Consider the following 24,969-nt stretch of genomic DNA (forward strand, 5'->3'; position numbering starts at 1 on the left):
CTGAAGCTATGTCAGCTAAAGCTTTTATTGGTACTTATTATCCAGGCCTCCGTCTGCTTTTCATTAATTCTCTGCTGAAAGAATTAGCTTTGCCCCCCCGCCTTTTTTTTTTTTTTTTTTTTTTGCATGTCTTCCATTTTAAAATAAAAAGCAACAGCTAAAAGTCATGATGTGAAACCAGACAATGGTTAGATTTCGTAAGTTAGACTCCCTCTTCCTTATCCTTAGCGTATTTTAGGTTTTAGGCAAAACCTATTAGATTCATTGTGGACTTAATTGTCCCTCCTTTCTCCCTGGCATGTCCCCATTTTCCCCACTGTTCTGCAATTTCAGCTAATAAATGGTGTGAGTAAAGTTGACATTAAGAAGATGACAATAGGAAAGAGTATTTTGAAAATAAAATGAAGATTTGATTAACTTTCTTACCATTTAATCCAGAAAATAAGAAAAACGTACTTTAAAAGAATGTTAAACATGAGTTGTGCAAAAGTCAAAAGACTGCTCATTTTTTGTTTAAAAATATCTTTTTCTTAGTACAAAAGCACAGCAGATATTTAAACTCCACAATGAACAATATGATAGGTTTATTTATATAAGAAAATTAGCATATTTGAATTTTTTCCCAGCCTAGAGTTTTCCATAGCATTCTGCCTTGTAGATAGATGTGGCAGCTCTTTAAATATGTACATAATGCAGAATATTTTTGATTAAATATTGGTAAAATGCTCTACAGTTTACAAAGCTGTTTCATATTCATTACCTCGTTAAAACTGCACAACAGTTTAGCGAGGGTATGAATTCTTTTTCCCATTTCACAGATAAGACCACAGGGCAGCCATGACTGACTTGCCCGTAGCCATACATATGAACTAGAATTTGAACCCAAGCTTCTGACTCTACAGTCAGTGCTCTTCTCAGCTTTCCAGCCCCACATTACTACAATCCAACAAACAGATCCTTGTGTAATATTAGGTTACTATTGGCAAAAAAAGGTTTCTGGGGTAGAGGAGACCCGGCTTCATATTCAAGTAGCAGTCACATCTTCCAGCACATGCCACATCCTCTGAACTCATTTTTCTGACCCCAGTCGTTCATGTTCCAAGCACTCTTAAGGAGTATTTGGACTTTTTTTTTCCCTCTCACCAGTCTCTCTGTCTCTTGAACATCCAGTCACATTTCTGGGTTTGGCATTTCACATTTCTGTTCTACCTTATTCTGGGAGTGGTTTTCTGAGGTGAAATGGCAGGTCTAGAGCCTGAGTCCCTTGGGGTTTGGCACCTGAATCCTGCAACAGTAGGCTCAACTCAGGGACCCAAAGCTGAGGCTCCTGGATGGAAAGTGGACATCACAAAGGCCAGCATCCAGCAAAGGATCCTCTGCAAATTGCCCCACTGGTTTAAAAAGCCCGTCACTGTTGAAAGTTTGCTGTCATAAGAGGAAAGTAGCAGAAGCCCTACAGCAAATAGGCACAGAAAATTAACAGGCCCCCTGCAGACATTTCCAGTGAAGAACATCTCAACTCACTCTGAATTAGGGCCTCTCTGGCCTGAGTTGAGTGTAACAATCCTCTGAAAAGCAAGTTGGATGTGGAGAATCCTGGCTTCTACCTAAAGATTTTGATTCTGGAGGCCTGGGGGTGGGGCGCAGAGATCTGACTTTTAACAGGCTCCCAGATAATTCCTTTGCTGGGATCCATAGATCACACTTTGAGAAATACTTTCTCAGAGCACCATCATGAAATAGCTGATGTTCATGATGATGACTGATCCATCAAAAAAGGCAATTTTGCTCTATTTGAGAAGATAGACAGTTAATAAGAGGTATCTGACTTATATGAAGATTTCTTATTTCTTAACTTTTTTTTTAATAGAATATGCTTTACCTACGTGGAAAAGTCACTTAAACCACTTGATTTCCCAGTAACTCTACTATATTAAGGCTTAATGTGCTTTTTAGTACTTACATACATGTTTACCTAAGGCTTAGAGCCTAGAAATTTGTATATCACAAACACTCAAAGATTACTTATTTTGTTTATCTAGAATCAGTATTAACCTTTCTAACGAAATCTCTTCTCCTGTTTCAACTAAAGCCCCCTTGGTGTTCTCTAGGTCGATACAGAAAACTGAAAGAGCTAGAATGGAGCCCCAGGTTAGTTAATATCTATTATTGAATACTCAGCAGCAAACAATTCTGACAGTTAATGTACCCATGTTAATCACAAGGAATTTTCCAGGAGCACTCTGGCACTGTCCTGTCCTGATATATGCATGTTAAAATTGCCCACAGGTTCACAAAGGAATCCTCCCCTCTGCATTTTCCCCCATTTGTGTGGTGTGTCTATTGCCTATAGCTGGTTCTTCCTCTTAGGAGTAATCAGCCTAAGACAGAGCAGGCTCACCACCAGGTCCTACAGATGCCTCCATCATTTTACTCTGCAGTTTGTTACAGCTAACATTATTCTTAAGAAATATCTTCCTGGCTTGGAGGTAATTTCTGTGGTGAGTACCAAGATGTTTACTAAGCTGAGAAAAAGTCAAGGGTGATATAAAAACAGTAATTCTCATTCATCCCCAGAATGGCATTTCTGTGCTTGTGGGAATGCACTAGAAGTTGTGAAATCATAAATGAAGAATGTCAGAAATACAGTACTTTGACATTTTTTGACAAATATGTAGTTAGCCATTCTTGAACAGAATAAAAGAAACTTTGACATTGAATGTAAAGTAGAAATGATAACAGAATTAGCACATTTAAAAAGTTTATCATGTATCAGCTACAGTTCTAAGCATTTTACATGAATGGGCTCATTAAAACTCCCCAAGAGGAAGACACTATGATCTTCTTTTCACAGATGAGGATTTTGACACTTTGAGAGGTTACATAACTGTCTCAATGTGACACGGTCAGAACATGTCAGGGCCAGGTGGAAGGGATTACAATTTGACTCAGACCGCATTGACACATGCATCCCCTTATTTTCTGGAACTAAAGCAGTTTCTTCATGAGCAGTGAAGGGGGGTCTTCTACACTTGTCAGTTGAATAAGGTTAAGAAGCCTCTGTTGTTTCAGTTTAAATGTTGAGTCAATTCAAAATTTGGCTTCCTCTGTACTGTTTTAAATCATCTCTTTTTGGATGCTCTTTCAGAAGCGTTCTCTGCCCCAGGAGGGAGGGCATCGGGGTTGACTGTGTCCTGGGGGTAGGCAGGGGACATGGTGTCCTTGAGGCCACTCCCTGTACCCTGGTTTCTTGCTTATCTTGCTGCAGCATCTGGGCTTGCATGGTGAGTTCCTGAAGCCTGTGGCCAGGGGAATGCCTGGTCTCCTTCCTCAGCCCTAGGAGTAGTCTAGGATCCTCAGCCTCCTTCCTTTGATGAATATCCCTAATGGCAACTCTGATTACCTTGGACTTCCATTTGGCCTCTAACCCAGTGCCATTTCCTGGCAAGTTTACTGGCCAGTACCCTCAGACACCTCCTCTTCTTTCCATAAAACATGGAAGATCCTCTGAATTTCTTCTTCTCCATACCACAAAAGCTAATGGAGAAACCTGGGAGCTAAACTCGGCCCTTTTTCATCAACTGCACTGCTTTATTTTAATGCAGCTGACCCTACTTGGAGCCGAGGCAGGCCTGAGAGGCAACCCCGTTGCAAACTTCCAAGCAGACAGTGGGGCAGCTCATCTTCTGCCTTTGATTTTTCCCTCAGGACTTTTCCTCCCTGTGACAAAGTTGGGCTCCATGTGTCTTTGCCCAGTTCCCTGATTGAAGGCCCCAGCCCAGAAAGGGGTGGGCAGGATTTGTCCCTTCCTTTCTTTTGTCATTAACCCCATCACTACCACCACCATAATATGAAGTGTAGGATCAAGTCCACCTGCTAAAGTGGGAGATGAACATTTTCTAATCCTTTAAAAAGCCCGAGTTTCAAGTTTATTGTCTTGCTGCAGACTTGAGAACCCAATTTTGGGCTGTCAGAAGCTGGAGAGTACAACTTTCTTTTTGTATTTCTCCTGCAACAATCCGGAGGCACAGCGGGGGAGAAGTATGCCTCAGGCTGGCAATGGAGAAGGTCAGGCACATAGACATGCAAATAGAAAACCACGTTGATATATTACAAAAATATTGCCCCAATTTTCCATGACTAAAACACAAGAATTCTCACTCTAGAAAGTATGTTTTTATCTGCCATACTCATTGACCACTAAAGTAAATGAAATTTGTGGGGTTTTTTTGGCATCAAGGGAATAGAGCAGTGGTAAAAGTAGATCAGACATGAAACACTTCAGTCCAGAACATGTCTACAGTTACAAAAGGAGCCAAAGCTAGACATGGCTTTTCTGAGAAATAGACAGTGAGAAATTAGAAAAGAATGATAAATTATGAAACTGTCCTGTTTGGCTGGACATTTAATAGATGGATCCAGGATTACCAGCTCAAAATTCAACTAATATTCATAACTCTGGCTTAAATCTTCATGAAACTCTTTCATTATATTCAAGAATCTAAAATGATTTTCAGTAGTCAACTACAGTCTAGTAAATCCAGTTTCCTATATTTAAGTGTTCTTTTTGCTCCTTTTCCATGAGACCTCATCGGTCTCATCTCTTTGATTCCCAGCAAGGCCCCTTCCATACTTGTCAACCTTCACATGGCATGTGCAGGCTCTTATGTCTGTGCCTTTCATGGTTGCGTCCCCCAAACAGGAAGTCAGTCTGTTTCTTTATTTCCTCCGTGTCAGCTTATGGTCACTCCTTTAATCTGGCATAAAACCCCAAACTTCCACGAGTTCACTTTTTGGTTAATATAGTACTTTGTAATCGTTCTAATACATTGTTTTGTAATTGGTTTTTGTTTTGTTTTGTTTTGTTTTGTTGCTCAACTGTGCTAAAGGTTCTCAAAGACTTTAAGAAGCCCCAATTACTTCTGTCATCTCGGAAACAAATGGCACTGTGCTTTAACTCAATAAATATTCAGTTGATGTATTTTTAAATTTTTTAAATTTGATTTTTTGTGGGTACCTAGTAAGTATATGTATTTATGAGGTACCCGAGATGTTTTGATACAGACATGCAGTGCATAATAATCACATCATGTAAAATGGGGTATTCATTTCCTCAAGCATTTATCTTTTGTGTTATAAACAATTCAATTATACTCGTTTAGTTACTTTAAAATGTACAATTAAATTATTATTGACTGTAGTCCCCCTGTTGTGCTATCAAATACTAGGCCTTACTCATTTTTTCTTTTTTTGTACCCATTAGCCATCCCTACTTTCCTTCCCACTTCCCATTACGCTTCCCAGCCTCTGGTAACCATCCTACTCTCTGTCTCCATGAGTTCAATTGTTTTGATTTTTAGATTCCACAAATAAGTGAGAACATGCAATGTTTGTCTTTCTGTGCCTGGCTTATTTCACTTAACATAATGACCTCCAGTTCCATCCATGTTGTTGCAAATGACAGGATCTCATTCTTTTGTTTTTTGTTTTGTTTTGAGACAGAGTCTCACTCTGTCATCAGTTTGGAGCACAGTGGCATGATCTTGGCTCACTGCAACCTCTGCCTCCCGGGTTCAAACAGTTCTCCTGCCTCAGCCTCCTGAGTAGCTGGGGTTACAGGCACCTGTCACCACACCCAGCTAATTTTTTTATTTTTTAGTAGAGACAGGGTTTCACCATGTTGGCCAAGCTGGTCTCAAACTCCTGACCTCAAGTGATCTGCCCACCTCGGCCTCCCAAAGTACTGGGATTACAGGTGTGAGCCACCATGACCGGCCAGGAACTCATTCTTTTTATGGCTGAATAGTACTCCATTGTGTATAAGTACCACATTTTCTTTATCCATTCATCTATTGATGGACACTTAGGTTGCTTCCAAATCCTAGCTGTAGTGAACAGCCAAGAGCCTGTATTTGCTGCAACAAATACAGGAGTGCAGATATGTCTTTGATATACTGATTTCCTTTCTTTTGGGTATATACCCTGCAATGGGATTGCTGGCTCATGTGGTAGCTCTACTTTTAGTTTTCTGAGGAACCTCCAGACAGTTCTCCACAATGGTTGTACTGATTTATCAGGGCTCCCCTTTTCTCCACATCCTTGCCAGAATTTGTTGCCTGTCTTTTGGATAAAGGCCATTTTAACTGGGGTGAGATGATCTTTCATTGTCATTCTGATTTGCATTTCTCTGATGATGAGTGATGTTGAGCACTTTTTCGTATGCCTGTTTGCCGTTTTTGTGTCTTGAGAAATGTCTATTCAAATCTTTTGCCCACTTTTATATCAGATTATTACATTTTTTCCTATTGAGTTGTTTGAGCTTCTTATATATTCTAGTTATTAATCCATTGTCAGGTAGTTTGCACATTATTTTCTCCCATTCTGTGGGTCACCTCTTCACGTTGTTGTTTCCTTTGCTGTGCAGAACTGCTCCCTTTATTCTCACTGAGGCTGGAAACCTAAAGAACATCTTGATGCCTTACTCTCTCACACCTCCTACATCCAACAAATCATCAGATTAGCATATTTCGACCTTCTGAATACTTTCCGGATCTATGTCTTCTTGAGCCTGTCATCTCGGCTCTTGTTCAGGCCTTGTGACGCTCGCCTGGACCATCAGTCTCTGGCTTGACTTCCTGCTTCAAGTCTGCCTTCCACATACCCCAGTGTGACTGAAATGAAACCCAAATCCAGCCACATCAACGTCTCTGCAAAGTAGCTGCCAAGGCCACAGGATTGAGTTCAAGCTCCTCAACATCCCACAAAGCCCTCTGTGGTTTCACTCTGGTCCAAATCTAGGGTTTTAATTCACACTGTTTTCAGCCTCGTATTTTCTGTTGCAATAACATCAAGCTACTTGATTTTCTCCAAACAATGCTTTGCTCATATTGTCTCCTCTGCCAGGAGATAGGTTGAGGTTGATACCACCTCAGCAGGTTGATTTCCCTTCAACCTGGAGAAAGAGAATAGAAGTCCACAAGAGAAGGAGCATGAAGTAGCACAGTGAGCAGAGCAGGATGGGTGGATGTTTGTGACAATGGGTAACATTTAAGCAAACCACATTTTCTGCCATAGTCCATTAGCTTGTATTCTGCTTCCATATTTTGGCTTGTGGTATACCACAATCTGTATTGTTTGTTACATACACAACTTTTGGAAATTTTAATTTTCAAAAGAAAGTTGATAGAAATATATCATTCCAAAATATATGGAATACTCTTCTGATAAAATGATTATCTATAACGTATATTTTTGGTTGATTCCCTAACATCCATTCTCTCCCAAACAGTCTAAAACAATAGTTCTCAGAGTGTGGTCCCCCGACCAGCTGCATTAGCCTCATTCAAGAACTTGTTAAACATGCAAATTCTTGAGCCCCATCTCAGACCTACTGACTCAGAAATTCTGGAGGTGGGGTTTAGCAACCTGTGCTTTAATAAGATCCTCCAGGGATCTGATGCATGTATAAGTTTGAGAATCACTAGTCTAAGACAATCTTGATAATTCTACTCTTTACCATAGACTTGTTTAAGAATATGTAGGGGTAATGCAATTCTGGCCAGTAAGAGGTGAGAAGTTGGTTTGGGCAGTAGGGAACCTCTGGGAAAAGTGTCCTTGTCCTAAGAAGGATACTCAGTGAAAGATCATGCCTGCGTTTACCTGAATATTTTCATATCTGGATGTGACATCTTGAAATTGCTTTGCCCTCTTGGGACCATAAAAGGTGCCAGGTGAGGGCAAAGGCAGCAGCTGAGAAGGGCCAAGCAGAGAGATCAAAGAACCTGGGCCCCTTAGGACCTCACAGAGCCATTGATTAGCCGACTTTGAAAGCTGTGCTACCTTTGGAATATGAATTAATGTTTCCTGATTATTGAATTCCATTTGAATCAGCTCTCTAATGATCATCAAAAAAGTAAAAATTGATGCATATACATACTCTTTTTATATACATGCATTTATTCACACCTAAAAACTCTTCCTCTGTTTTTAAAGGTGACACTGGATGGTGATTATTATTACTTACCATGTTAGTGAGGTTCTTTAAAACCAAGTGAAACCCAGATGTCCATTCTCTTCTAGAATATAGCAGCCATACTTCACTTTAATGGTCAAATACTGATGCTTCAAGCCTTTTTGCTATTTTTCCTGGAGGTGCAAGTCTTTTCAGGAGTCCCTGCCCAGGCATTCTCAGGAATCCCACAGGAATGCTGTGCTCCTCAGTTCTACTGTGGCTGTCACTTGTGGCACTCTTCTGCAGGTCATCCCTTGTCATCCTGTAATGGGAGAGAATTATAACACAGACATGTGACTCCTCAAAGAATTTATTGGTCAAGTACTCCCAGAGTCCACTTGAGGATGCTTCTCTCCTCCATACTCAGCCTGGCCCCATGTCACAAGAAACAGCTTCCCTCTGCCATATGGGAGTGCTATTGGCTGTGGCTTGCCTCTTCCTGAGGTCCTCAGAGAGGATTAATGTCTTACTAGTCTAAAGGGAAGCAGTTTGAGAGATACAACCTACCCACTAGGATGATTAACATTCACTTCATAATGCAGAGCCCTTTAGCTCTTCCTTGTCTCTAACGTCTGCCTCCTTTCCAGAATATGTTATCAGCCTTCCCTTTGTGTAATTAAAGACCTATTAAAGTTTTTCTCCCAAAAATAAAGGAGCAATTTCTCTTCGTAAGTGATTTCAGACTTCACTTTGAAGGTAGTTACCCTGCTTTTTGCCATCAGGGTTTTCAAATGCACGGAGTAGAGTTTTTGCTGATATCACATGATACACAAGGATCGAGTGCTCTTTGAGAATTGGTGGTTAGTGTGGGGATAGGGAGTATAGGAGAAGCTTAGAAATCAAGCAGCAATTGGAGCCGCCATGCCTGGCTTTTTAGGAAGAACAACAACACAACTATAACTCAAGGACTTAGAACTAGAGGGTCCCTCAGGGCCTTAAAACTGACCTACCTCATCTCTCCTCAGCAGGCAAAACTCATGAGTGTGCAGCCACCCTCTGAGTCTCTATCTTATTTAGTTCCCCACTACGAATTGTCTATTTCTTTCCATAGTCCCCAGTTCAAATTTCTAAGACAGAGGATTTGATTGGGCTGGCTTGTCATTGGTTTTTGTGTTTAAGCAAAGCTCTTTATACCAGATGACCTCACAGGTCATTGACCCAGATGGAATGACTCCCTTGGGTCGGGTGACAACCTTTAGTCTAATCAGCTGTGTTGATGGAATGGAGATGGGGTTGAGGGACAGGGTCACAGGGTCACTACAAAGCCACTCCTCTTCAGGGACTAGGTTAGGGCTGCTCCTTCAGCAGAGGCTGAGTTGGGCAGGGGGAAGAGGCAGGCAGCCTCCCTTAGAGGGAGCCTGTGGGCCTAGCCAGGGCAGTTACTGCAGTGTGACCAAGAGGTATAATGCAGTCCTTTCCAACGAAACATAAGGGGAAGCAGACTTTTAATTAAATGATTGACATCCACAGTTTGACTTCAACAAGTTGTCCTTTCCAGGACTCAGTTTTTTCATCTGCAAAATCAGACAGTTCATCTTAGTGATTTCTAGGGACCTTTCATTCAGGGAAGACCTGGGATTGTATCATATTTGGAGCCCTCTTTAAGAAAAAAAAAAAAAAAAATTAGTGCAAAGTCTAGAAAGGGGCCCTGAGACTCAAGCATCCTTAATTTCATGTAATTCCACTTCTGCTTCCATCCTTAAACCCTGCAGCTTCTTTCTGGTCATTGCTTTGGATTCTGCCTACCTCTTGTGCTTATAGCCTGAGGCTTTTTGATGAGCTACGTGCACGCTGGTCTGTAGTTTCACTTCCAAAGAACAGGGTTTCCCTAGCCGTTTGTCCCTTAAATAAACTCCAGACAATTTGTTGGTTTGAGAGAGCCAAAAATTTGGTCCACAAACATGTTACAAATCTGAAATATAGTATTATTATTATATTGAAATTACCATGATTTGTACAGAAATCCTTTTGCTTTCTAACTCCACACTCTTCAAAGTGCACCCAGTCCTCAAAAGATGTTCCTGGTCAGTGCTCAGTAGTCTTTATGTGTTGGCAAACATTCGCCTATCGGAGGGCAGTTTCTCATGGCTAATGTATCTTCAGACTGGTGATGTGTTGCTGCTTATATTTCTTGAATTTTCATTTTCATTGTTACCACTGTTTGTATTATATTTGCCTGTTCACACACATGGATCAATAGTTTCAAAGAAATTCATGGTAGTGTAAAATTTGAGATGAAGATATTGATGTATTAGAATAACTAACTTTATAAATGTAAACAGTAAACAGTGCTCCATTCAGAAAAAGTTCTAAAAAGAAATATGGTGCTGTTGAAAAGCTAGATTTAACTGATTAATTAATGTATTGTCTAAGAGGAGACTCTGTCCAGTGAGGGCGAGAACTTCTGATGTTTTCTTTCATGACGTTTCCACAAAACGTTCAACAACGTATTTAGTAAACTAAGTTTAAATATGTTACTAAACCAAGGCTTGCTTTCATTTCTGATGACTTACAATTGTAAAGCAGAATCATAAAATGTAGAAACCAAATGGATGTGGAACTTTCTTACAACTCAAATGTCCATCTCATTGAAAATTTCAGACAATAGCATTCTGACCACTGATATAAAAGTACAACCGTTATTGTTACTATGTATTGTCTTTTCCTATCCTGTTTTTTAATCTAATTGCTCTACTTTTTGAGAAGTCTGTTAAGCTTTATCATCTAATCCATCTATTTTTTAGAGATTTTCATTTATTTTTTAATGTTCCTTTTTTATAACATCCTGTTCTTGCTTTATGAGTAAGGTATTCCCTCATCTCTCTGAGGATGTGAATTGTTTTTCTTCTGCCTGAAATACTTCTACCAGCCTCCCAGTTGCATCTTTCATCTCTCTCTGTTGTCTGTAGACTAATTAGAAAGGTTGGCCTCAAAGGGCTAAAAGTCTTTGGTTATGGGTTCATATTAAAGAAACAGACCCTGAAAAGCTGCTTAGATGCTCTGTGTATATAGGTGAAATTTGTCAACTGTGGTTCATTAAAGAGTGATCTGGTTGTCAGTATCATTAGTGTATTCTAAAGAATATATTATGTATTAGGCATATATTTTCTTGCACTTGGCAGATTCCGTAGGGGAGACTGTTTCACTTTTTGCTTGAAGAGAATATATATTGTTGCCAAAATTGTGGGAGCCACGGTAGGGGAAGGAGCCAGAATATCAACATTTAGTATGTAAACTCCTGCTCATCTCCCTGGGTTCATAACAGTGTCCATGCCTTCAGCTGTCCCTGGGTTTTCCAGAGCATATTCCTCTGTTTTACATTCTCCAGAAAAGCAGCCTTTCCTGCTTGGGGTGAAGGGAGGGATCTGAGCATTTAACAAATTAAACAGACATTCAGCCAAGCTTGCTCTTATTAACCCCACTATCACTTCCACTTCCAAAGGTATCCAAACCATCAGTTCATAAAACTTTGAGAGTTCTGAATTAACCAGGTAGTTTCTAGGTTTTTTCCATTGCCAGATTTGGATTTAGCTTTCTTAGGTCTGTTCATTTAGTTATAACTCATCTATCTACTTTCCAGCTTCCAACGTTTAGTAGTGATAGTCTCTTTTCCCATCTTCTTTGTTCTTGTTTGTGCGTCCTTAGAGTTTTTGGTGGGCTTTCAGGGTTGAATAGAGCTAAATGGATGGCTTCCACCCTTCATCTTTCATAGAAAGACTCCATTATTATTATTATTATTATTTCTTCTTTCTTCTTTTTTTTTTTTTCTGAGATGAAGTCTCACTCTGTTGCCTAAGCGGGAGTGCAGTGGTGCGATCATGGCTCACTGCAACCTCCACCTCCCAGGTTCAAGCAATTCTCCCGCCCCAGTCTCCCAAGTAGCTGGGACTACAGGCACGCACCGCCATGCCCAGCTAATTTTTGTATTTTTAGTAGAGATGGGGTTTCACTATGTTGGCCAGGCTTGTCTTGAAGTCCTGACCTTGTGATCCGCCCACCTCAGCCTCCCAAAATGCTGGGATTACAGGCGCAAGCCACCACACCCAGCCTCTTCTTTTTTTTCGTGTGGTTGGCAAACGGTAGACATTTTTTAAGGGTCTGAAGCATAATTTTTATTATCTCTTCTCATCTTTACCATCTGTCTTTTTTTTTTCAGCATCTACGTTAAGGATACACATCTGTCTTTTTTACCCCTTCCCAAAGGTACATACATTTTTAAAATGCTCATGTGTAGAAAAATTATATATATTAATGTATCTATTAGTCTGCTAATAAAGATATACCCGAGGCTGGGTAATTTGTAAAGGGAAGAAGTTTAATTGACTCACAGTTCCACATGGCTGGGGAGGCCTCACAATCGTGGTGGAAGGTGAATGAGGAGCAAAGTCACATGTCACATGGTGGGAGGAAAGAAAGCTTGTCCAGGGGATCTCCCATTTATAAAACCATCAGATCTTGTGAGACATATTCACTACCACAAGAACAGTATGGGGGAACTGACATGATTCATTTATCTCCACCTGGCCCCTGTGATAATTGAATTACTACAGTTCAAGGTAAGATTTGTGTGGGAATGCAGCCAAACCACATCAGTATATTATACATTATATGTAAAGTTAATAGACTATTTTAAGAGCAATTTTTAGCTTCACAACAAAATTGAGAGAAAGATACAGAGTTTCTGCATACTCACTCCCCACTTCCCCACCACCCCACAACACACATACCCAGTGCATACACGCAGCCTCCCTCACCATCAGCATACCCCATCAGTGCAGTACATTTTTTACAATTAATGAGCCAAGGTTGACACATTATTATCAACCAAAGTCTAGAGTTTACATGAGGGTTCACTCTTTGTGTTGTAGATTCAATGTTTTGACAAATGTATGGTGACATGTACCCACCATTCTAGTAGCATATGGGTAGTTTCATTGCCCTAGCAATCATCTGTACTTCACCTATTCATCCTTCTATCTCACTGAGCCCCTGGCAACCACTGATCTTTTTACTGCCTTCATAGTTTTGCCTTTTTCAGAATGTCATGTAATTGGAATCATATAGTACATAGCCTTTTCAGATTGGTGTCTTTCACTTAGTAATATGTACTTAAATTTCTCCATATCTTTTCATGGCTTAATAGCTCATTTCCTTTTAGTACTAAATAATATTTCATTGTCTGGATGTATCACAGTTTTTCATCCATTCATCTACTGAAGGGCATCTTGGTTGCTTCCAGTTTTTGGCAACTATGAATAAAGATGCTGTAAACATTCTTGTATAGGTTTTTATGTGGATTTTTTTTGTTATTGTTTTTGGTTTTGTGGTTGTTGTTGTTGTGAGATGGAGCCTCACTGTGTTGCCCAGGTTGGAGTGCAGTGGCGCGATCTTGGCTCACCACAACCTCCACCTCCCGGGTTCAAGTGATTCTCCTGCCTCAGCCTCCTGAGTAGCTGGGACTACAGGCACATACCACCATTCCTGGCTAATTTGTGTATTTTTAGTAGAGACGGGGTTTCACTATGTTGGCCAGGCTTGTCTCGAACTCCTGACCTCGTGATCCTCCCGCCTTGGCCTCCCAAAGTGCTGGGATTACAGGCATGAGCCACTGTGCCCGGCCGGATGTTTTTAACTCCAGGTGGACACCAAGGAGCACTGTTGCTAGATCATATGGTAAGAACTTTAGTTTTATAAGAAACTGTCAAACTGTCTTTCAAAGTGGTGATACCATTTTGTTTTTGTTTTTATTTTTTTTGAGATAGAGTTTCATTCTTGTTGCCCAGACTGGAATGCAATGGTATGATCTTGGCTCACTACAACCTCTGCCTCCCGGGTTCAAGGATTCTCCTGCCTCAGCCTCTCAAAGTAGCTGGGATTACCAGCATGCGCCACCACACCTGGCTAATTTTTTCTATTTTTAGTAGAGACAGGGTTTCACCATGATGGCCAGGCTGGTCTTGAACTCCTGACCTCAAGAGATGCAGGGATCTGCCCTCCTCATCCTCTCAAAGTGCTGGGATTGCAGGCATGAGCCACGTGGCACGCAGCCCCATTTTGTATTCTCACATCCTCACCAGCATTTGATGTCAGTATTTTGGATTTTAGCCATTCTAGTATCTATGTATTATCTCATTGTTGTTTTAATTTGCAGTTCCCTAATGGCATGTGATATTGGGCATCTTTTCATATGCTTATTAGCCATCTGTATGTCATCTTTGGTGAAGTATCTATTCATATATTTTGCCACTTTTTAAATCAGGTTATTTTCTTATTGTTGAGTTTTAAAGTTTCTTTGTATATTTTGAATAGCATGTCCTTTATCATACATGTCTTTTGTAAATATTTTCTTCCACACATATAATTTTTAATGCTTTATTATTTCAACTCAACATAAAAAAATATTTTTTGGAGCACCTATTAAGTGCTTAGCATTGCATGGACATTGGAGATTTAACACAGAAAAAGACCCAATACCTACATTTAAAGGGCTTCCATTTATCATTAGCATTTCCCTGTGTGTCAAAAAATTCTTTATAAAAAAGCAAGTGATGACAATAGCCCAATATTCTATTATATAAAATGCCCTAACATTAGACTTTTAGGTTGCTTACATTTGTGAGCAAATAAATGCTGTCTGAAACTTTTTGTACATAAACCTTTGCCCATATTTTAGAAAATTTCCCTGAATTTGTAGGAATCTGCTCCAAGAAAATAACTTGGTCAAGAAGAAGTAACATTTTTATAGCTTTTGATGGCTCAAGGGACTTTTAAGTCAGACTCTTGCCAGTTTGGTAAAATTAAGTAAGCTAGAAATGGTAAGAATTTTAAAAGGAGAGATAGCCTTTTCTCACAAATAAGTAAGTTATATTTAATAAACTGTTGGCTTCATAAAAAGAAAATTGAAAATAAGATGTTAACATTTTTATTTTATAAACAAACATGAACTTTTATAAAAAGTAATTTATTTTTGGCTGATTCTGTAATTCATTTTCACTGATATTAACATTTATTACATTTGGTCTCCCCAACCCCACCGCCCCAGAGATTCTGATTCAGGGATCTAGGGTATAATGTAATGAGGAGGAGAGTTCACACATGTGCGTATATGTATGTTTGTGTATAACAGACAGGATTCCAGAGCAAGCCGGCTTTGGAGGAACACTGGTTCTGTTCCAGGCATGAAATATCATCAAACCCGTTACCAGTTTAAGGGGCAAAGATTTTTAAAAAATCATTTTATCTATGACGATAACTATATAATTTTAATTGGCCATATATGGACAAAGACTGAAAGTGAACTTGAAAATGAAAAGAATGCTGTTAGGATAGAGGCAGTTGAGGTAATTTGTTTGCAGCCACCACAGGCAAACACAGAAACTCCACCTATCACAGGCTCCTTTCCTGTGACCTTCTTAGAATATCTCTGTTCCACATAAAATCATCTCCTCTTTTCTTTATATTGGTTTTGGTCTCTCTCTGTTAGCTGTTCTGCTTAGATATGTTATTACTCAAAGGTTTGTTATGGAAGCAGGCAAAGTATAGTGTAATAAATGAATAAATAAGCAAATGGAACAAAAGACAGTTTTTTTCTTGTCATATCTGGCCAAACTCTAACTTTGGTACGATATCACACAATGGCAGAATCTACAGAGGGAAGGATTTGAAGGATAGAATGCTTTTGCCACCACCGTTTTCTTACTTACTTTGACAACAGGACTGACTTAGGAAATGAATATATTGACCTCTTTGATTTAATGTCATGCCTGTTCCCTTGGAATTTTCAACCCTAGTTAGTAGACGTCTCTTTTTGCAGAAGCATAGGTTAGAATTCTGAAACTATTCTTCGTGCATTCCAGGATTGAGCAGATAAGTTGTGGACAGTGGGAGCCAGGTTTTGCACTTTAGGAGAACGGAGCTACAGTTGTGGTAAAAGGATGAGATAGAACTCTGCAGTATTGGATTCAAATTGGAGATATGGATGTAAGCTCCTGGTTTCTAATACATATACACATACACGTATGCATATGTACATGCGTGTATGTGTTTAGATATATGTAAATTAATGTAGATGTGCATGGATTATAATATGTATACGTGTATGTGTATTGTGTCTGAGAGTACTTGTGGATATGCACAGATTTGTTTACATATACATATAAACATTTCCCAGCTCAGTCCTCTGAGATGACCTTGAAGCAGTTTCACTCTAGTAGCAATGAGCATATCTAGAAACCAGATCTCTGTTTCTACATACCCTCCACTAAAAGGAACCAGGGCTTTTTGGAGAAATGGTTAAGTTCAAATTTGAGGCAGGTAAAGTAGAACAGAGCCTGGAACATCATGTTATGCCAAAAATGAAGAAAGTACCTACAGAATAAGGGGGACTTGTCAAAATGACATAGGAGCCAGCCCAAAGAGGCTCCCATTGGACAAATATGGGATCATTTAAGCATTAAAATAAATTACTAATTTAAATAAATAATTTTAGTAAATTTAATACTATTAAATAAAGTAAGAATCCATGAGCTACTCTGATATAAACAAACAAATAAAGGAGAAGGGAAAGCTTCAGTAGAAAGCCAACCAATAAATGTAGAATGTTGAAAATCACAAATCATATTTTGCAAGCCATCATAAAAATAACTGATTCAGTCAAGAATCATCTGTGAATATGAAAACTAATGGATGGAAGTTTAATGAGATATAGGATCTTTACATTGTCTTTACATTGTTTCAAACTATATTGCATTATTTACAGTGGGTGGAATAGTAACTCAAATGGAGAAACCTGGCAAACACCATCTTAACCAAAAGATTAAAGTTAACATTGCTAGTGGTGGGACTAACCAACAGCATGTGCCCATGAAATCATGCACTGAGGAAAAGCCAGAATAACTTTTGTTATTCTGTTAGAGGTGTATAACCTTAATTTAAGTGTGAGGACACATCAGACAACCCAAAATGTGGAACACTCTCTAAAATACCTGCCCTGAAAAAAGACAGACCCAGGAACTTCCCAGATTAAAGGAGACTGAAAAAACATGACAACTGAATGCAGTGTACGATTTTAGATTTTCTTTTGTTATAGAAGATATTATTGGGACAATTGATAAAATCACAAGAAGGTCTGTAATATTAGATAACATTATTTCAATATTAATTTCCTGATTTCAGTAATTGTACTGTGGTTATGTAAGAGAGTTCCTTATTTTTAGGAAATATATATTGAATTATTTAACAATAAAGGAACTTTCTGTCTGCAATTTACTCTTAAACAGTTTAGAAAAAGACCTATCTGTGTTTGTATTTAGAAAATGAAACAAATGTAGTAATGTTTGGGTGAATTAACATTTTGGGAATCCGGGTGAAGGGTATCCAGGCATACAAAGAATTCTTGCAACTTTTCTAGAAGTCTGGAATTATGTTTAGTGTCTTTGTGATTTGAATTTTAATACATTTCTTTATAATGTTCAAATTAAGAAATTAAACATCCAGTATATGAAAGAATAGAAGGAATGGCACTAAAAAAAAGTGACATTAATAGACGTTTATATTGTATTATAATATTATACAATATTATAATAATATGTAATATTACTATATGCAATATGTATCATATAACACATATATACAGATGCTTCTTGACTTACAATGGAGTTATGCCCCAGTAAACCCATCAAGTTGAAAATATCCTAATCGGAAATGCATTTAACACACCAAACCTACCAAACAGCATAGCTTACCACAGGCTACCTTAAATGCTTTCAGAATGCCTACATTAGCCTACAGTGGGGCAAAATCATCTAACACAAAACCTATATTATACAACAGTGTTTAATATCTCATAGTAATTTATTGAATACTGACAATGAAAAACAGAGTGGTTGTTTGCGTACTTGAAGTACAGTTTCTGCTGAATACATGTTGCTTTTGCATCTTGGCAAAGTCAAAAACTCTAAGTCAAACAATCATAAATCAAACCATGGCAAATCCGGGACTGTCTGTACAATATTATAATATCGTATTTATGTTGTAGCTATTGTGGTATAATTACAATTATATGCCAGCATGATTCTTTGCAAACTTAGTGAGACCTGGTCAATGTCTTTCAGATAAATTACCCAAGACTAGATGATAGCAGGGACATTATACATCAAAATAGTGATTTTAGTTACTCTCGTATAAAGTGGAGGGCAGGAACGATGGACAGCTATCATCTTAAAAGCTTATTGGAGTCAGACGATGGTTCCTCACATCTGCTGACCTGTAACTATGGAATAAACAACTCTGATGACCATTTGTTCATCATCATACTGGAGTCATGTCCCTGAGGAATTCCAGGGCAGTAAAAATTTAGAAGCTAAATGTTTAACTTTCCAGAATGTTTAATTTTTCTGCACTAAGTCAAAGCAAGGCTCATGGAAGCAAACTTCCTTGTTCACTAAACACTCAGCCCAGAAATATTGAGAGATCACACATGTAACTGTGAACTTTGCACTGTTAGATTTATAAACTTCACAAACCAAAAATAGTTTCTGTTGTTGATCCAAAAACCTCCATTCTAATGACAAACTTATGGTGGCTAAAAACCTTTTAGATGTTAGATTGAGTTCCTGCTTTGTCCCTCTGCATGCGATTGAGCCAGGTTAAGTTGATTTGAACCTGAGAAAAGAAACACGTTGCCTCTATAGGGTTTTCTAAGCCATCTGAAGAAAGGTACTAAACCATTTCTGTGAGGTTTTAGAATCCTCCAGGGGGCACCAGAACATTCCAGTGCAGTTGAAAACATTTCATTAAGTCCAGAAGGGCTAACTCTATTACCTTATTATAATTGATTCCTCTACTGTAATGTTTTCAGTTCCATTAACTTTATTTTTTTGTACATTTACTTGTACAACATTTGTGAGTTTATGGAATGTTTCTGCCTCTCTGAGGAGGCAGAGGAAGGAAAGAGATCATCTCTTGGATGAGTCCTTAGAAACTAGAGCCATGTCTTCTCTGAGTAAATATGAAAGATTTCAGCCCACTCGGAGAGTAAGGACTTTCCAAATGTTCCTAATCTGACTGGGGAAAAAAAAAAACTGGAAGAAACTGAGAATTCGATTTACTTTCTTAGCCTTACGGCTGTGTATAAGCTACCCTGTTATTATCATTATTAATAATAAACACAGTGAATGTCAGACAGGCACTTCATGGTAGATTTTTATATGAATTTTGTGCAAAAGTAAAGGTTGCCAGGCTACTGCATAATATTACTCAGTTCTGGTCCAGGAGTACAAAATTCCACCAGGCCTCCTGAGCCCGTCCCTCCAATTAGTGGCTACTTCATTACGAATAAAGAACCCTCATTACTGTGGGCCTTCAAGTGAAATAGGATCCCCTACCTCTTGAAATCCGCCTTTCTAAGTACAGACAGTTCCCAACTTACAAACAATCCACTTAAGAACCACCAAGGCATTCAGAGGCTGCTGTAGGCTCCTGCAGCTGCTGCCTGGGCCCCCTGCCCAACCCCCCTGCCCAGCCCCCGCCCCACACTCCTGGTCTGCTCAAGGGAGCGCTGCCCACCCCCCTTGCAGAGCCAGCTGCCCACCTGCCCCTCGGACTGCAGGCTCGGAGCTGGGGGTTCAGTGAGGCCTCAGAGCTACCGCTGGTTTTATAGTTGAGCTCAGCTATGGGGTAAATAGGCTTTTGTGGCCTGGCCTGGGAACCGAACCACCATTTAAAAAAAAGAAGAAGAAAAAACCTGCCTCCATGGGAAAATGTATTCTGCATTCCCAATAGCCAGCCAACAAATGTTAGAATGACTGTGAGGGCTGTCTTCTGTCTTCATGCCCCTAACAGGGCGAGGAGGCGAAAGAATCCGCCTGTGTGTTCTGGGTTCTGGGTCCAGCTCTAGCACTAAACTCAACACGGGACCTTAGTAAGCCCTTTAACCTCTGTGTATCACATCATCTGTAAGACAATAGGATTGTACTAAATGAGTTATAAGCCTCCTTCTAGTTAATGACCCCAATTGATCAAAGCTCTACCCTCATTTTATTCATTCAGAGGCATTTTACTCAGGGCACATGCTTTGTGCAGGCTCTGGGCTTGGTGGGAATACAGTCAAATAATACAGATCCCAGCACTCACAGGGTGCAGTGTTTAGTTGGGGAGACAGATCTTTAAGCGAATGCTCATAAGTGCTATGATTGCGATGGGCACTGGGTTCTGTAAAAGCTCAGGAGGGTCTGAATCAGATGAAGTCTTTGCAGAGGAGTTGGCTCGCGGGCTCACTCCCCTGATTTCTATTTTAATTGACTCCTCTCCCAGGGTATCAAATCTGGTTCACTGGGAAGCATAGCTTCTGCATCTACCGTCCTAACAGTTTGGCTTGGTCCCCTGGCCTCATCAAGGAAAGTCTTGCCTTCCTCTTTGCGTCACTGAAAGATAGAATACAGGGATGCTCCCACCAAACCATAGTCTTGATTCCTATGAGTACTGCCCTGAATGCTTGCTTCTTCTCTGCCCTAGGGAGCCATGGCCAAAAAAGGCTCTCTCTTGCTCTCCTTGGGGCCTTCCCTGCCCTGAAGAGAGGCAGGATTGGCAGCAACTCTGGTACTCCCAAGTTTAAAATACTCCTTACCTCCCAAAATATTTCTAAAGGCCCAGCTACCTCTTGCTGTCCTATATTTATAATGCCCTACTTATAATTCTACCAAAAATCCCTGCTAGGCTCCCACCCTTACTCCATACTCACTTTTAAAATAGTAACAATTGAAGTGATTCAAAGAAGTCACCTATCATTTGGAAGGCGGCATAACAGAGTGGTTCAGGTTGGAATCTTGACTCTGTGCCTTGATAGCGGACATTATGAAATTGTGTCAGTATGAAGGTTCCTGAGCAAGGAAGCGACCGTGGAAGAGCAGTTTTGAGGAAAGTTAATTTTGGTAGCTCTGTGTAGGATGCTACAAGAATGGAGAGGAGGGAAAAGATGAGAGATTTTCAGCGTAGAAATGATGAAACTTAGAAACCAAATAAGTGTGTCATTATGCAATACGAACTTATATAACTTTCCTATACTCTCAAAGTATATTATTTATTTTGGTTCTATGAAAACAGTTTGATAATGGTAACTGGAAAATCTTTTCTTTCATATAAATAACAAAACACCCCAAGAAAACATTATCTAACAGTTTTTCCAATCCCCATTCCATTATGTTCCCTTAGGATGCCTTTAGCGTAAGAAACAGCCTGGTGCCTTGGTGAGGAACTCAATCTCTGCAGCGAGCATCTCCTGGGTTCAAACTGTGGCTTCCCCACTTCATAGCAGTATAATCTCAGGCAGGTTTCTTAACTTCTGAATATTTCAGTGTCTTCATCTGAAAAATGGAGATACAGTCAAGTACCATATAATGACATTTTATGACGGTGGTCCCATAAGATAACAATGGGGCTGACAATTCCTATTGCCTAGACATCTCGATGATACTAAATCTATGCAAATCTGGGCTAACGTGTGTCTTAGTTTTTAACAAAGAAGTTTAAAAAGTGAAAAAAGTTAAAAATAGAAAAAGCTTAAAAGCTTATAGAATAAGGATATAAAGAAAAACATCTTTTGTACAGTTGTACAATGTGTTTGTGCTTTATGACAAGAATTATTACAGAAGAGTCAAAAAATTTAAAAATGTTTAAAGATGTTTATAAAGTAAAAAAGTTACAGTAAGCTAAGGTTAATTTACTATTGAAGAAAGAAAAACATTTGTTATAAATTTAGTGTAGTGTAAGTGTAGTGCTTATGCAATCTACTGTAGTGTACAGTAATGTCCTGGGCCCTCACATTCACTCACCACTCACTCACCCAGAGCAACTTCCAGGCCTGCAAGCTCCATTTGTGGGAAGTGCCCTACACAGGTTTATCATTTTTATCTTTTATGCCATATTTTTACTGTGCCTTTTCTATGTTTAGATATGTTCAGATACACAAACACTTATCATTGTGTTACAATTGCCTACAGTATTCAGTACAATAACATGTTGTACAGGTTTGCAGCCTAAGAGAAATAGGCCATCTCATGTGTAATATAATGCTTTGTAATATAATATATACTTTGTAAAGAAGTATAGGTGTGTAATAGGTGCTTTGTAATATAAAATATATATTATATACAAAAATATATATTATATTACAATATACAATACAATATATCTAGTATATGTAATATACTAGATATATATAAAACATATATTGAAAAGTGCTTTGTAATATAATATATACTTTGTAAAAAAGTATAGATGTGTAATAGGTGCTATATCATCTAGGTTTATTTAAGTACACTGTATGATGTGTGCACAAGGACGAAATCACCTAACAACATGTTTCTGAGAACATATCCCCGTCATTAAGTGACACATAAGTGTAATCATGTCAAGCTCATAAGATTCTAATGAGGATTAAATCTGTAATATTTGTAAAGTTCTTAGCACTGAGTGTGGTCCATATTAAGCACAACATAAACATTCTTGTTGCCCAATTTTAAGTGTTTGATATATAAAATAAATGCAAAACAAGATAATAGCCTGTGTGCTATACTGAGATATTGAATGGCTTATCTTTTGAGAAATGGAGACAACATTACTGGAATAAGAATACAACTCTAACTAGTTTTCATATTTCCCCATCTCAGCGGCACGTTGAGGCCCTGTCTCTTACATGTAATGGAACCCATCAAATTGAATACATTATGCATGAAAGTACACTTGTGATATCTTACCCTGATCTGCCCCTTTTCCTGCCCTCCTTTCCTGTTTTTGTTGACCTCCGCTTGAAATCTTAACTTTAGATTCAACTTCACTTTCTTCTTTTCTGACCCATTTATTTGGTTTCAAAGTCTCATCATTTCTACCCTGGAAATCCCTCTGTCATCCATCCCCTGTCTCCATTTGTATAGCAGCCTACACAGAGCTGCCAACCTCATCTTCCTGAAAAACCACTCTACTGTGGCCACTTCCCTGCTCAGGACCTTCAGCAGCTCCCCATTGCTTAACAAGCAAAGCCCTCAGCCTGTCATTCAGAACCACACAAATCCAGCCCACTCTCCTTCCCTAGGTCCAATACTGTATTCCCAACAGCCTATTCTCCACGGTGACCATATGATTGCTGTGCCTGGCGTGGTCCACATTTATGTTTGCTGTCTGGGCTTCACTATTAATGATGCCCCTCCTCACTCACAGAGTGTCCCTGTTTGGACAATAAATTGTATGGTCACCCTGCTGTTATCCCATTAGCCAAACCATGGATCCCAGGATTCCCTGTCTCCTCCCCCTGTTCCTTTCATCTGAATTGCCGTCTCTTGATCTGTGCCTATCCAAAAGCTTCCCCTTTTTCAAAGGCCCATTCAAATGTTACTTCCTCTACTCTTTCAAAACTCTCCCAGGGTTCTTTATACACCACTCTTTTGCCACCTAACACTTTCTAATGTGTATCATGATTATTTATATGCTGTATAGCTACTCTTTCAGAATACGACCCTTGAAGAAAGAAACTGTGTTTAACAAAGTGTTCCCTGTAGCATCTAACCCAGGCTCTTACATGCCTGGAAAAATAACAGACATCAGTTCCTGAGTGCTTACTATGCACCAAGCACTGTATGTATAATCAATATACACTTTAGATACCATCTGTATATATTATCTCATTTAATCCTAACAATAGCTTTGAAATACTGTGTCTGTTTACTAATTTGGAAATTAAGGCTTGGATCAAATGACCTTGTTCTAGATCACAGAAGCAGTAAGCCTAAATGTAAACATTCGAGCCCAAATTTCTCTGACTTCAAAGAGCATGTTCTTAACCTTTTCGCTCCAGGCAGATGGTTCTTAACTTAAGTATGCAGCAGAGTCTTCTGGAGGGCTTGGTAAAACGTATTGATGTGCCCCATCCCAGTTTCTGATTCCGTAGGCCCAAGTTAGGGCCCAAGAATTACATTTCTATCAAGCTCCCAGGTGATGCTGATGTTGCTGTTCCAGACAGTACACTGAGCATAAGTAAGCATAATCATTCGTTGATGAATAAATGGATTGGTGGGTGGGTGGATGGATGGATAGATGGATAGATGTGGATGACCAGATGCATGGATGGGTGAATGGATGGTTGGATGAATATATTTAAATTTATCACTTGTTTTAAAGTTTCATAAGTCTGCTCTAATTTTATACATTAGGTACATTGATATATTCACTTATAATTCTTACAAGATCAGGATTAAAATTTAGTTTTATTTTTCACAGCCATCTTTACTGTTTCATAATATTGTTTAAGTTTGAATTTGAGCTGACTTTTTCAGTTTTTTTAAACCAAAGACAGAATTTTAAAAATTTATCTCTCATTTCCTTTTTTCTTTTTTCTTTTTTGAGACATAGTCTCACTCTGTTGCTCAGGCTGGAGTGCAGTGGCACAATCTCAGCTCACTGCAGCCTCAGCCTCCCAGGTTCAAACAATTCTCCCACCTCAGCCTCCCAAGTAACTAGGACTACAGGAGCATGTCACCATGCCTGACTAATTTTTGTATTTTAGTGAAGATGGGGTTTCACCATGTTGGCCAGGCTGGTCTCAAACTCCTGACCTCTAGTGATCTGCCCGCCCTGGCCTCCCAAAGTGCTGGGATTACAGGTGCGAGCCATGGCACCCCACCTTTTCTTTTCTATCTGAAAAATATTTAGTCCAAAATAATGTTAAAGATGGTTTACGCCTCTCTCTCATCTCCTTCCAATATCTTTTCTGTACTCTTGCATGTATATTTAATACACAATAGGCTTTTAATCCACAATAGTTCATTAGGTTTTATTTCAAGTATGAATTATTCTCTCAAACCTAAATGTATTCTAAAGGGATTATTTTTAAGTGGCCTAGGAAGAGAGAAAGCTATCTTGTGATTTATATATTGTGATATATTCCCTGAGGAGCATGGTTAGAGCAA

At 39.2% G+C, this 24,969-nt stretch overlaps 1 protein-coding gene across 21 annotated transcripts in view; it reads left to right on the top strand.

Moving 5' to 3' along the window:
* ICA1 (islet cell autoantigen 1) overlaps nucleotides 1-24,969 on the top strand; it is a 150,464-nt gene that overhangs the window by 53,930 nt on the left and 71,565 nt on the right. Inside the window, exon 7 of one of the 21 annotated variants that reach the window (XM_063637084.1) lies at nucleotides 21,221-21,335. The exons of the other annotated variants lie outside the window; for them this stretch is intronic. Coding sequence (XP_063493154.1) covers nucleotides 21,221-21,259 — 39 coding nt within the window. The 3' untranslated portion in view covers nucleotides 21,260-21,335. Of the gene's footprint in view, nucleotides 1-21,220; nucleotides 21,336-24,969 lie in introns of those variants that run through there. 21 annotated transcript variants of the gene reach the window in all.

Source organism: Symphalangus syndactylus, chromosome 3 (genome assembly GCF_028878055.3).
Source record: "Symphalangus syndactylus isolate Jambi chromosome 3, NHGRI_mSymSyn1-v2.1_pri, whole genome shotgun sequence".
Taxonomy (NCBI): Eukaryota; Metazoa; Chordata; class Mammalia; order Primates; family Hylobatidae; genus Symphalangus; species Symphalangus syndactylus.